At 38.4% G+C, this 14,495-nt stretch overlaps 2 protein-coding genes across 2 annotated transcripts; one reads left to right on the plus strand and one right to left on the minus strand.

Annotated features, from left to right (window-relative positions):
- Positions 1 to 3,655: 3,655 nt before the first annotated feature.
- Positions 3,656 to 9,514, plus strand: LOC110785339 (co-chaperone protein p23-2). The gene is made up of 6 exons (XM_021989775.2): positions 3,656 to 3,816; positions 4,807 to 4,990; positions 7,024 to 7,183; positions 8,610 to 8,635; positions 8,728 to 8,761; positions 9,222 to 9,514. Exons 1-6 carry the CDS (start codon positions 3,812 to 3,814, stop codon positions 9,254 to 9,256), a joined length of 444 nt encoding a protein of 147 aa, XP_021845467.1. The 5' UTR covers positions 3,656 to 3,811; the 3' UTR covers positions 9,257 to 9,514.
- Positions 9,515 to 10,273: 759 nt separating this feature from the next.
- On the minus strand, positions 10,274 to 13,567 carry LOC110785307 (uncharacterized). The gene has a single exon (XM_021989742.1). The coding sequence runs from the start codon at positions 13,565 to 13,567 to the stop codon at positions 10,274 to 10,276; it is 3,294 nt and encodes a 1,097-aa protein (XP_021845434.1).
- Positions 13,568 to 14,495: the final 928 nt, after the last annotated feature.

Raw genomic sequence — 14,495 nt, forward strand, 5'->3', positions numbered from 1 at the left:
ATATTCGACGCCCTCATTTGCAAAAAATGCCCGCGTATTTATGATGAAAATACGATTTTACCCTTTAAAAGAAAATCACACCTCCCTTAATTCACCCTTTCCCCTTCATCCATCCCCTTCCTTCCCTTCCATGATTTATCCGGCCACCTTCAACAGAAGTGAACCCCGCAGCCACCACCGACAACCCAAAAAAACTGATGTCACCGTCAAAGAACCGCCGCCACCGTCAACCCCCCTCACTTCATCCCTCCTCTTCCCTTCCCTGCTTATAAACAAATTAATTAATTAATTAAACAAAAATTTCTAATAATTTTATTTTTTTCAATTATATTAATAATGAAATTCAATAATTATTCAATTTTTTTTGGCAATACTTTTTAAAAAATCCGAAATCAATAACGAAATAATATACTAAAATTTTATTTTTATTACATTCGTTTTTACATGGTGGGAAAAAAAAATTCAATTTTTTTAAACACAAGGGCCGCCCAGAATTGGCGGCCCGAACCATGTGTGGGCCGCCTGGAATTGGCGGCCTGAACCATGTGTGGGCCGCCCAAAATTGGCGGCCCGGACATGGGTGCGGTTGATTATGGATACGCGGGGTTGTTGTGGTGACGTGGATGGCGGAGCGTGGGGCGGCTCTTGTGCTGTTGATGGTGGAACGCGGGGCGGCAGGTGATGGTGGTCAGCAGGGGTTGTCTTGGTGGTGGTGCAATATGGCACTAAAAATAGTGTTGCCGGAAAATTAGAGTTGGGATGCCGGAAATTTAGAGTGAGCTCCCGAAAATTTGATAGTGAAAACTTGAGGTGAAACGTGAAAGAGGTGCGGGTGACTTTTTATAAGGGTAAATCGTACTTTAACGTTAGAATTTGCGGGCATTTTTAGCGTACGCGGACGTCGAATAGCTATACACAAATTGTAAGCTACTGTATTTTTAGCTGCAATGATACAAATATAAAATAATTTTTGTTATACACATGTCACATTTTTTTATTATTGTAAGCAGAACCCTTAGAGCACTCCCAACAGTGGGGAGAAAATTTGTTCACGAGTAAAAATGGGTGAGGAAAAAAAAGAACACGAGGACCACATCAACGGGTGAAATGAAAAATGCTCGCGAGGAAACATAAAAACCCACGCACGGCGTTCTGTTTGTATTTTCTGCTCACGAAATTGTGGGACCCAATTACTGCTTGTTGCAGGCGAAAATCAGAGGCCACATGCATTGAAATAGCCAAAAAGTGCCGTTGATTTGCAAAATAATCCAAAAATTTAAAGGAAATATTCCTTATGCTGACTGGGCGCAGGTACATACCCAATGGGCGGTCGACACTTGTCACATCATCAACCAATCACAAAATTGTACAATTTGCAATGGCTATTTAATTTGTGTTAACGGCTAATTTAGCAGAATATAATTAATAATAATAATAATAAATTATACCAACGGTCATAAAATTTCAAGATCTGTAAATAGAGACCAAATTTGCTATATTTTGACACACTTTCAAAAAATTATTTTTAAATATCGAAATATATATAAAAATAACGTAAATAAAAAAATTAATGTAAATTAAATAACTTATCTTAACTAATTGTTAGAATTCATTTAAGTTATTAATATAATTGAATAATTGGAAAAATTACTTTAAATAATCCAACCTTTCGTCGATTTTCCATTAATAATCGAACCCTTCGATTATTATCTAATAATCCAACCTTTGTATCCCATTAACTTTTATTACACCCATATGACCGTTTACCTGCTAATAAGGTCACCTCTTTCTTTTTATTAAAAAAAACATTTAAAAAATACTAAAAAACTTTAGGAAATACAAAATTATTATTTATTTTAATAAATAAATAAATTTACTCTTCCCCTCTCTTTTCTCTATCTCTCTCATTTCTCTGTCTCTTTCCTTTGTCTTCCCCACATGAATTTTCACCTCTTCGTCAATCACCCATGCCATTCACCACCTTCGGGTTTCAAATTGTCATCGTTGTTTCAAATACTCGAAGCCCATATTCGCACATGCCAACACCAGATTTACAGAAGTCCCAAAAAATCAGATTGGGGGAAAAAATTCGGATTCCTGTTCAAATAATTTCAGGCAAATGTTGAGCAATTATATTCGCATTGCACATGAATCTGAGTATTTATTGTTTAATTTCGATCAAATTTATATATTTTTTACAATTTGGAGCTTTCACTACCGTCGCCGGAATTCGATCATGAATTTCTTACATCGCCGAGCATCATCGCTGCTACCACCAATCAACCTCGCACCTCCGACGCCGCCACTGGTGGACTCATTTGATCTTCATCATCTACAATTTCATTGCCCGCATCCTGCTTAACCATCTTCTCCTTTCAATTTCCACCCAATTGTCGATTAAATCGTAGCCCTCGATCGTCGTGAAATTATCTATTTTTTTCCTCTGTTTTTTCGATTACTTTGCACTAGTTGTTGTAATTGTGCTTCTGGTTGCAATTATATTGTTGCGTGAGTTATTGTTGAGGAGTTGCGTTGGACTATTGGAGTTCATTATGAGTGTGGTGTTGCAGGAATTAGTTGGTGTTGATGGTGAGCGAATTGTTGCAGGATGCAGGAGGGATGAAAGGGAGGAAGGATGAAATGAAAGGGGAAAAAAAAGAAAAAAAAGAAAAGAAAAGAAAAAGTATTTTTTTTATAACGAATGGTTACATGACACGTGTATTAGTTACCTGCTGTATCAGATTGGTAACCGGTTGGGTGCAATAAAAGTTAATGGGGGTACAAAGGTTGGATTATTAGATAGTAATCGAAAGGTTGGATTATTAAGGGAAAATCGTCGTAATGTTGGATTATTTAAAGTAATTTTTTCTTGAATAAATACAAAATGGATAGAGTATATGAGAAATAGAAAGTTTGGTAGGGTTTAGTGAATAGTAAAATTAAAAGTGGTGAGGAATTTTTTTTAGTTCATTGGTGGGATGAATTTGTTGTAACAAAATGTGTATGTGAGGAAAGTCTTGTGGAGGAGTAAGAAAGTGGTAGAGAGATAGTGGTGAGATTTTTTTTCCCCCTCCACTAGTGAGAGTGGTCTTAATATGTGTCATTGGAGTACTCTAAGACTTTTTTTTGGATCATTTCATTATGTTTTTTAACATTGTACTTTGTTTTATTGTTGGACATGGAAAATTAATATATTTACGAAGTATGTTTTTTATTTAGTTTCTTACTTTATTCACCTTTTTTTTTACATTCTCTTACTTTGCTCATATTCTCTTACTAGATTAGATCCCGTGCACGCACGAATATTCACAAAAATATATTTTACCATTGTTTTGGTTAAATATTTGAGTAATAAAAGAAAAATTCAAAAATAAAGTAGTACGAGTATAAACGATATAACTTGCATATTTTCAAAAGATTAATAAAGGCATGATATATTTATAATATATTTTTTAGAATTTACAAATTTTTTTTTTTAGAAATAAAATTAATTACAGTTAAATTTTTTATTGAAGATCAAATAAATAAGAAATGATAAATTTTTAGTCAAAATAGTATATAATAATAGATATAATATATAATAGATAGATATCCACCCACTTTTTACATCACGTGCTTTGTCTTACTTTGATTTTTAAACCAATGTAAGTTGGGAATTAATTTTCATTTTAGCAATTTTTAGGAAATACTCCCCTCTATGGTTAGCGATTTTAAGTGGAAACCGGTGTAAGGAAGCTGAACGCCTGAACCGGAGCAAAACCCTGAGAAACGGCTCACTGAAATCTGTTCGTTTCTCACTCAATTCACCACAATGAGGTTTGCTAATTTCTCTCTAATTTACTGGGATTGAAATTTCTTTATACATAGTGCTTAATCCACATATGTCGCTGATTTTCTGTTAATTTATTTCCCCAAATTTTTAATGGGTTATTGGATTATGAGTTTATGCCGCACATTCATCAATTTTCTTCAAAAAGCTGTAAAATTATTTCTGGGCTTTTGTTTTTATTTGGAAAAGTTCAATCTTGGGTTTTCTCTTCTATGCTTGGATTGAAATAATCATTTTAGCATGATGTTGTGTTGTCTATGATATGCGTTCTTCTGAGAATTCTGAACGTTTTATACCCTCGCCTTATGATAGGACGCACCATGAGAGGCACTGGATTGTTAACCAGAGGTTTCCAGTTCGAGCCATGAGAACCCGGCTCGTATTTGGATTATTGAGAGCCTAACTCTGGATTAATGAGTGAGGTACCCTAAAAAAACACTGAATTGATGGGTTGATTATGTTTAAATGACTGAACAAATAGGCCATCCGTTGAAGGAGGGGGGGGGGGGTGTTTGTCTGTTCGAGCAATTGGTTTTGGAATTTGTGAGCAATTTTGTTTCTATGGGGGATTGTTTTGTGATGCCGCTTTTTGCTCATAGGTAGCTTCTTTAGTTTCTTTGCTGTTTTGAGATAGAAATGTGGCTGCTAAAGTTTAAGATGAAGTGCTTATATGTTGATTGCCATTTCTCCGGTCCCCATTTTGGGTTTTCATGTTCATCATGCTCAGTATGATTTAATGGAAAAAAGAACTTACTTAGGTGGTTGCATTTACTGTATTGATTGAGCATGACTTGTGGGAATAATGGGGATACAATTTGCTAGAGTTCCTGAAATTGATATCACCTTTTGCAAACCTGTGTTTATCTTTTGGAATTGTGAAGGTTGAATTTAATGCTATCCGTAATTGATTTATTATATTTCTTCTCGTTTATACTGGTGTTGATACGGGAAAAAAATTGTTTCTCTCTGTGTTTCAGTCGCACTCCAGAGATTCTTTGGGCTCAACGCTCTGATAAGATCTATTTGACGGTTTCTTTACCAGATGCCAAAGATATCGTAGTGAAGTGTGAGCCTGAAGGCCTGTTTAAGTTTTCAGCTTCTGGGCCACAAGGAGAAAAGTATGAATGTACGCTGGAACTGTATGGAGCTGTAGCGTCCGAGGTTTGTTTTCCATATTTTTTTTAATCTTCTGCTGTCCTATTTGCTTTGACAGTTGTAAGGAACTACCACTGCTTGTTATGGTTTGGCAATATTTCTTTTCCTTTGAAATTGTTTTATAAGCTTTCTATGTTTCTCTTCTTTTGTGAAGTGCATGCATTTCATATCAAGTGTCTAATCGAAGTTGTCCTCAATCCTCATTGTAATTGTTGGTTAGGTCTGCAAAAATCCGAGACAGCTTGATGTAACAATCGAAAATTCTAATTATTCTACCTTCATGTTGAGACAGCTGACTCATATAGTCATATAACATCTACTCTATTAAGTGAGCTAGAATGTCTTTGAAATGCTTATCATTGCTTAATGCTGCTTATGTGTTCTGGTCATTGACCTATTTTGAAATGTAGGCTACCAAATATCTTTGTTTCATTGTCCAACTTTTTCCACGAAAAAATTTCATGCTAAATATAATTTTTTCCAAATTGTGCTGCTTTGAAGCACTATAGGGAGATACAAGATTTACATTGTAAACAAAAGTACACGTAGCGAACACAGGGAAATGGATGCCTATGCATACATGCCTTAGGGTGAGACGGATCCATGTTATTCACCATACATTGCCCAATATATGCGGTGCTGTATTTTCCAAATCCCATGATTCAGAGAAACTCGTTTTCTATGGCTGCAGTTTAGGAGATGTGCTTGTAAGTGTGTGTGAAAAAGTTCATGACCTTTGAAAAGGATATGATAATATTTTTATAAAATGTCTTTCACATTGCTTATGACTGTTCTTGACTAACACCAACAACAATGGTATGCATACATGGATTGAATTTGTAAAAGTGGTGTCTGATAGCAATTGAAGCAATGCGAAATATCTCTTTTAATTGGTTTGGGTTTTGATAATAATTTTAACAATATTGTTAACAAAAAAAGGAAACAGAATCTTCAGCACCTAGGGATGGTTAGAGTTATTACTTATAACAATGTTTGATTTATTTTTATTTTTACACATGAAACCTAGTAGATTTCTAACCCAAAAATTAAGAGTTAGAATTATGATCCCTTTTGGTAGTGGAAATGGAATGACACTATGACAGATTGACGGCACAACCGCACAAGTGACTGGAGGGCCATTTTTCTTTACTCCATGCTATGTGTATGATTTAGGAACTAACACTAGCATTTATCATGTTTTGAGCTAGTCAAGAATCAAGATTCCATATTGCTGGGAAACGGAGAGGGAGAAAAAATGTCTCCTTTTGCTTCATGACCCACGAGTTGGAAATCAGGAGGCTAGCCAAAATCCAAGTGTTACCCTCGTCAATTGTTTTCACTTTACATTTGAAAGGAAGCCCTTTTATTTCAACGAAACATGAACTTCCATTTCAACTGTAGTTATTGTATAATCCATTCTATCGCAAGTATCTTGAGCGTAGAGCCATTCTAATGAAGATGAGACATCCATAAATTTTTGGGTTTGGGTTGTAATGGACTATAGCTCATTAAGTTTTTCGTGCTTGTTTTGTTGTGAGATAGCTATAGATGCAGCGTTTTGTATCAAGTGTCAATAGGTAACATCCTTTCCATTTTTGCAATAATGGTTTGTGTTTATGTGATTCTCCTCACCCATTCTGGGTTGACCAAACTTTATGTATGCACTCATGCTTGAGTTCTATTGACATGGAAATGCTACGCCTTTGCATATGTGACCAAATCTGTGAATAAGTACATGGTGTAATACTTAATACTTTTTTGGCTACTAAGTTGTATAGTATTCTTCCAAAATCCTCTGGAGAGTTTGGGCTTTGGAGTTTGGCCATCAAGGGAACAAACATTTTCTGATTGAAGTAACTACAAGTGTACTAATGATCATTGTCCTGATTATTCTTAATGGCAACTTGTTCAAGCCCTTTGATCTATTCTTGTGGGCTCGGACTTGTAGCACCTTATGCTTGTGCTTCTTGGATGTTTTGTTATGGAGGCTCTTGGAAATTTCAGTGGTTATATTCTCAGTCCTATGCCATTCGTTGCAGGGGTGTAAAACTAAAACAGGATGGAGGAATATATTGTGCTCAATACAGAAAGAGCAGAAAGGCTGGTGGGAAAGACTTCTAAAGTCAGCAGAAAAAACTGCTCCATTCCTGAAAGTCGATTGGAACAAATGGTGTGATGAAGATGATGAAGAGTCAGAATGTAAGTTTTCCTTGTATTTGAATATTTTGTGAAGAATTCGTTTAACCCTGGTGTAAAGTACACGGTTGGTTTAGTGTGGTCTAATTTGGTGTGTTTTAGGACTTCATTCTGTTTGTGCGGGACTACTTGTTTTATCCCTTTTCTGGGGGGAGTTTACTTCTAGTGACCATTGTATTACAGGTAAAATAGGGTCTTCATTTACTCCGAGGCTCATAATAGAGTGAATGTTTTTTCCTTTAAATAAAAGGACTCTAAGATCTCATACTATACTAATACCTTAGTGCCACTCTAGATAGAAATACAACACCCTTTTTTCTTTGGGTTCGGGGGGTGGGGGGTTTTGATGCAAGTACACTGAATCTATTGTGACAAAGTTGCGTGGTTTTGATGTAAGTACACCGAATGGAATCCAAGCACCATCAAATATTTGTTTCTTGGCTGATCATCTACTGTTTGAGTGATTGATTAAATTTACTTTTGCTCTCCAATTGCTGTTTACCAAAAACCCTCTAGTAGTTGTTTGTTTTAGTTAAACACACATGGTATCACCTCCTATTACAAAATTTATAACCTTGAGATTGTTTGACCTACATGAGTAATTCTATATGCCGAGTTGTGCGTATAGCTTATGCTATGTGGTGTTAGAAACCGAGCACAACGCTTGATTTCATTAATATGTGATATGAGGAAGGGTATGCTTAAGTGCTGAATGTTATTGGCAGAAGCTTGTAGTTTAGCCTCTTGAAAAAGCTTGTAACTCTCTATAATTATTGTATTCTGATAGATTTATCATAACCCTTCATTTTTTTCCCTTAATCTTCACATTTGATCTCTTAATTCTGTCCACACCTAAGTTAAATCTTGGCACCTTGTTCAAAATGAGTCCGGATCCTCTAGAGTTCTAAAATAACTCTACAAGGTAGAGTTGTATCTAAACCATACATTTTAAAATCAATGGCTCATATTGATGAGAAAATATAGGGGAAATTTTAGAAAGATAATATATGAACCATTGATTTTTCATTCAATGGTTGATATTCTCAAACTCTAGATTGTAGAGTTATTTTACAACTCTAGAGGATCCAAAACCGTTCAAAATCCCCTCGATAGTCACATTTCCCAGTTTCCCTTGACCAATCAAATTAGTTGTACATATGTGATAGACTAATACGATAAACTATTTCTGCGTCACATTTGTGTCCTGGTACTCGATAAACGATTGTGTTTTCCATTGTGGAAATTGAACTACCAATCAGTACAATGTGACAGCGGTGGCTTTTGTAATGAAATATTTTTGATTGTATGAAGTAATAGATGAAGTAGATCAGTTACTGCCAAATTTGTGTCTCTGTGATACCAAGATAAGCGTTTCTTCAACTTGTAAGATATCATTATGTTCTAAACCTGTTTTCTGTTTCATTTGCAGCTGACAACGATGATGATACTGCTGCGGTAATACCAGATTCCTTTTAATGACTTTAAATCCTGAGATGAAGATTTCTTATATCCTATCTACTCACATGGTTGTAATCTCCTTTTTGCAGGATGGAGGAAGCAGTGATGACGACGGATTACTTTGTGAGTCCTAAGACCTAATTGTTATTTAAGCAATATTACTATCAATTTGTTATGTGTACATGAAGATATCTGTAAGAATTCACTTAGCTTAGAACCATTAATGACATTATAAGGTAAGAAGAAGGTGATTTGTGATCAATAAACTGGAAAAATCACAGAAAGTAACAGATAGTCAAGCTTTCAAAAAGCTTGATTCTCTTCCTATTAGCTCTCCAATGCTAAATAGAACACTCATCAGTGTTCACCCTAATTCTCTCTCTTTCTTTAATATGATCTACAGAGCTTTACCTCTAACAAACTACTATACATAGTAGCTTATTCTTCAAGTTTTACAATTCTACTACCCGAAGTGTCCCTTTCCCCAAATATTGATGCTTAGCAATCTCACTTGTTTTTGTATACCCCTGTAAAAAACAGTAAACAATTTGTTCTGATGAGCTTTTGCTGTTGTACATCGTAGATCTTCCCGACTTGGAGAAAGCTCGAGGGAAGTGAACCGCTGGGCAACGTGCATGCTGAGGTATTGGCAATTTGCTGGAAAACAATCAACTGCATGGTCTATGGAATTACTGTTTTTCTGTAGTCTTATATAAAATGCATGATCTAACCTTTAGGTAGGGACGAAGTATTAGGCTTCTATTAGCGCAAGTAATATCATCTGTAAATTGACCTAGAACTTGCTGTTGGGAATATCTGCTTAGAAAACAGAATGTCCACATTAGATATTTTCAAGAGCTTCTGCCTTGGTCTCAATATGGTGTAGACTCCAGTACTGTAATCTAGTTTTCTCACTTTAAATTAAACTTTAAATTAAAGGGCACATATGTTACTACAAAGTACGAACAGCCACAATCGAGGTCTCGAAACAGAAGATCCAAGAAAACTTTTGTACGGAGAAGTTGGCAAGCACTAGAACATAAAACACAATATGCAAAGTACTTCCTCCGTTTCGCAATAGATGCATCATTGCTTTTTTCACGTATTCCAACATGTTTCTTTGAACATTAATATCTCTAATTGCGTGTTAGTAAAAATTATAAAAAATTGATATTTGAAATCCTCACATTGATACAAATATCACTTTTTTTTTTTTTTTTTGAAGTAAACGTTAGGCAGGCAATATTATTAAAGAAGATCAATTTCCGCCAAAGTCACGAAGCTTTGGGGGAAATTTTCGACCCAAACATGGTCCATTACATCAACATCCCACCTCGCAATGAGGTGTGCCAAAGTATTACCTACCCTCCGAACATGCTTACAAAGGAAAGATTCAAAGTCATTTTTCATCCGGTCAATATCTTCATAAAAGAGCATCAATGGAGAATGACCCTCTACTTTCTGGTTGATAGTGCTAACAACATTCAGTGCATCACATTCGAGTACAATCTTGGAGAAGCCCATTTGTCTTGCCAACTGCACACCGAGTCTAGCAGCAGCTATTTCAGCTTGCTCCACCTCCCACTTCACCTTTACCCTTCTGGTGGCCGTAGCTAACAACCTTCCATCACTATTTCACATCGCCACCCCCAGCCCAACATCCTCCACCCCTATATGAGCGTCCGTATTCACCTTCACCCAGCCCTCATTTGGGCACCTCCACCCACCTGTTCCCATCCCCACAGCAGACCCCGTGCACGGTTTGAATACCGATTGGGCATACTCCTGGTAATCGTGCACAAGCTTTACAAAGTTTGCAGCAACCTGGCTTGGAACCAAAGTTGTCCCGCTGTGGACTTTTTCATTCCTGCAGAACCATCCCGCCCAAGCAAGAGTACAAAATCTTTGTAATTCGTCATTGTTGACCTTACCAGTAAACCATACAAACCTCTCCCCAAAATTGGTAGCCGGTGCATCAAGGATGAGCTCCTTAAACTCACTATGCCTCCAAATGTCTTCGGTTGCTTCACACTCGAATAAGGCGTGCAGTATAGTTTCATTTGCATTTCCACATACTGCACATACAGCATCAGTAACCACGTGACGGGCTTGCAACCTTTCTTTTACGACTAAACTCCCTTTACATGCTCTCCATATGAAATGGCAAAGTTTTAGAGGACCCTTTACCTTCCATACCTGCTGCCACAGCTTGTCTTCTGCTTCGCCAAAGAACAGGCTCCACGTACGTCGGTGCCCCAATTGTGCTAGCCAATAACCTGACTTAACCGTATAGGTTCCATGCTTTGTTGGCCACCAATACCTCATATCTTGTGGGAGAAAATCAGATATTGGTATGCTTAAAATTAGCTCGCTATCCCCTGCATTAAAAGTCTCCCTTACCATTGTCTCATCCCAACCTCCTTTTCCAGTATCAATGAATGCAGCCACCTTCAAATTAGGGTCGCAATTCAAGTTTGGTGTGGGCACTATTGACGCCGAGTTGCCTGGTAACCAACATTCATCCCATACACTAATATTTACTCCATTTCCCACACGCCACTTGAGCCCATCCAGGAGTAATGCCTTTGCGCCCCATATGCTTCTCCATGTATAACTCGGATTGTACCCCCTTCTTGCCTCAATAAACTCATCATTTTTGAAGTACCTTGCCTTTAGTACAGCGTATAGAAGGGAGTCCTTATCATTGTAGAGTCTCCAAGCTTGTTTTGCAAGTAGGGTTTGGTTAAAGCAACACAAGTCACGAAAGCCTAAACCCCCCATCGCCTTCGGGAGGCACATTGACTCCCACTTGTGCCAATGCATTTTCCTTGATGTATCTGTCGAGCCCCACCAGAAACGGGCAATAAGTGCATGGAGTTCATCGATCAACCCATCCGGGATCCGAAATACACTCATCATGTATATAGGAATTTCTTGAGCCACCGCCTTTATTAGAACCTCCTTTCCAGGACGAGACAACAATTTCTCCTTCCAACCATTTAGCTTTTTCCACACTCGTTCTTTTAAGCCTGCAAAAATCGCTTTTTTCGATCTCCCAATAATTGTAGGCAAGCCTAAATATTTCTCATGCCTGACCACCTCCCGAACACCTAAGGTCACCACAATCTCCTCTCTTCTTTCCAAACTAACACATTTACTAAAAGCCACTTCGGTTTTGCTGAGATTGACTTTTTGACCGGATGCTTTCTCATAGATATTAATTATTTCAGCCACCTTCGAACATTCTTGCAAATTAGCTTTTGCAAATAAAATGCTGTCATCTGCAAAAAATAGATGAGATATCCTTGGGGCACCTTTGCATACCCGCGCACCGTGTATTAACTTCTCCTCTGCTGCTTTAGATATTAGGGTGGAAAAAGCATCAGCACAAAGTAAAAATAAATACGGGGAGATAGGATCACCTTGTCTTAGACCTCTTGTCGGAATTACTGAGCCGGATATCTGCCCATTGATCTTGAAAGAGAAAGAGACACTAGATAAACAATCCATTACCCTTCGAATCCACTCACTGCTAAACCCCTTTTTAAACATGACATGCTCCAAGAACGACCACTCGACCCGATCATAGGCCTTCATCATGTCTAGCTTTAGTGCGACCGTACCATCTTTCCCTTCACCCCTCCTCTTCATGGCATGGAAAACCTCAAACGCCACAAGAGCATTGTGTCTATTGGGCACAAACGCACTTTGCTGGATAGAAACAATAGAGGACAGAAATGGTTTCAACTTGATTGCCATAGTCTTGGAGATGATTTTATAAAGAACATTACACAGACTTATGGGCCTAAACTCACTCATATTTGTGGGGTTGTTGCATTTCGGAATGAGCACAATACAAGTTTTATTAACCATATCAAGTTCCACATTCCCCCTCCACCACCCTTTAACAAAAAGAACAACGTCATCTCCAACAACATGCCAAAATTTCTGAAAAAAGAGGGCATGCATACCATCCGGTCCCGGGGCTTTGTTGGGGTGCATTTGAAATAGAGCATCTTTAATTTCTGCTGCAGTTGGTTCGGCATCCAGTATTACATTCATCTCACTCGTAACCAAGCTGGACATTCCTGCTAGAGCCTCTTCAAAGTCATGCGGCACATCAGTGGTAAAGAGCCTTTGGAAATAATCCTCAACTATAAGCTGCACCTTCTCGTTTCCAGTATGCCAAATCCCATTTTTATCATTCAGACCTTTAATAAAATTCCTCTTCTTCCTCTGACTTGCTTTATGGTGAAAGTATTTGGTATTCTTATCCCCGTCTCGTAGCTCATTTGCCCTAGCACGCGCAAACCAATACGACTCCTCCAGCTTATGTAGCTCATCTAGCCGAGAGCTCAACTCTCCACATTTCTCCAGTATATTTACATCTGGGCACATGGTCTGCAATGTCCTCAACTCTTTTTCTGCATTCTTGATCTGTTGTTTTATCGAACCAAAGGTTGTGCTTGCCCATTTCGAGAGTGCTGCGGCACACCTTTCTATTCTCGCAACCATCGAACCCCCCACCTGTTCATTCCATGCTCCTGCTACCACTTCACCACATTCCTCTTTTGACAGCCATAAGGATTCAAATTTGAAAGCACGTTCTTCACATCTTCTCCCACGGTCATAGTCCGTGTTCGCCAATAATGGTAAATGGTCCGAGCGGTATCTTGCCAAGTGAAGTACCTCCGACTTAGGGAATGCGTCATACCAGCCAACATTTGCCAAAAAACGATCCAATCGTTCACGAACTACGGTCTGAGGTGAGGTTCCTCTTTGCCACGTGAACACGCTCCCCCGGAATCCCATATCACGCATCCTACATTCGTCGATAGCCTCCCGGAAAGCATCCATTTGCCTCTCACCTCGACTAGCTCCGCCTTCCTTTTCTGAAGGGCCAAGAATCTCATTAAAGTCGCCAAACATTACTAGAGGTACACTACAACTCCCCCAGTGCCTCTTCATAAGCGCCCAAGTTAGGTGCTTATTTTCCCACTCCGGCCACTGATATGTTCATATTTTATAGTGTTTTTACCCCCGTCCCTTAGTACTTTTTGATCTCAAATGAGCTATTCGGAGCGATTTTTAGTACTAATGTGCTCCTTGTAGTGTGTTTGTAGTTTCAGGTTCATCATTGTAGAAATTAGCATGTTTTTGTGAAATTCCTACTCATTTGAATCAATACAAGAGATTATGTACTTTCGAGAACACACACACTGAGTTGGAAGAGTTTTCGAGCAAAGCGGATAGTGAAAGAACTAGAAAACCGACACTCGTCTACTATTTTGATCATAACTTACGTTCTACAACTCCAAATGAAGTGATTCCAATTGGGTTGGATTCTAGACTTCAATAGCTTTCCAACGAGTGGTCACTCGCCTGATTCCGACAAATAACGAAGGAGATATGGCATTTTAAAGATAGAGGATCGTGCAGTTTGTACGCGCGCCCGGCGGGCGAATGGCTGCCCGACGGGCGAACGTCTGCCCGTCGGGCGCAGGTCTGCCCGATCGGGCGCGTGCCGATAATTTCCAGAATTTCTCCCTCCGCCCGGCGGGCAGACCTGCGCCCGACGGGCGGGTTACGAGCTGGTCGCCCGACGGGCGGAAGGCTGCCCGACCGGGCGACGACAACCCAGGAGCCTTTTAGCGCGCGGTTTACTTTAGTATTTCCGGTTTTTGTTGGGATTTTTGGGCAAAACTATAAATATAGCCCTTAGTTAATTTAGTTGGACATCTTAACATCTTATTTTCTAGTATTAGCCCCTTAGTTTATTTCTCTTAGCTTTGTTTTCTCTCTAAATTTATGCAAACACTTAGTTTTCAATTTCAATAAAAATTCAAGATTTCTATTT

This window comes from Spinacia oleracea, chromosome 6 (genome assembly GCF_020520425.1).
Source record: "Spinacia oleracea cultivar Varoflay chromosome 6, BTI_SOV_V1, whole genome shotgun sequence".
Taxonomy (NCBI): Eukaryota; Viridiplantae; Streptophyta; class Magnoliopsida; order Caryophyllales; family Amaranthaceae; genus Spinacia; species Spinacia oleracea.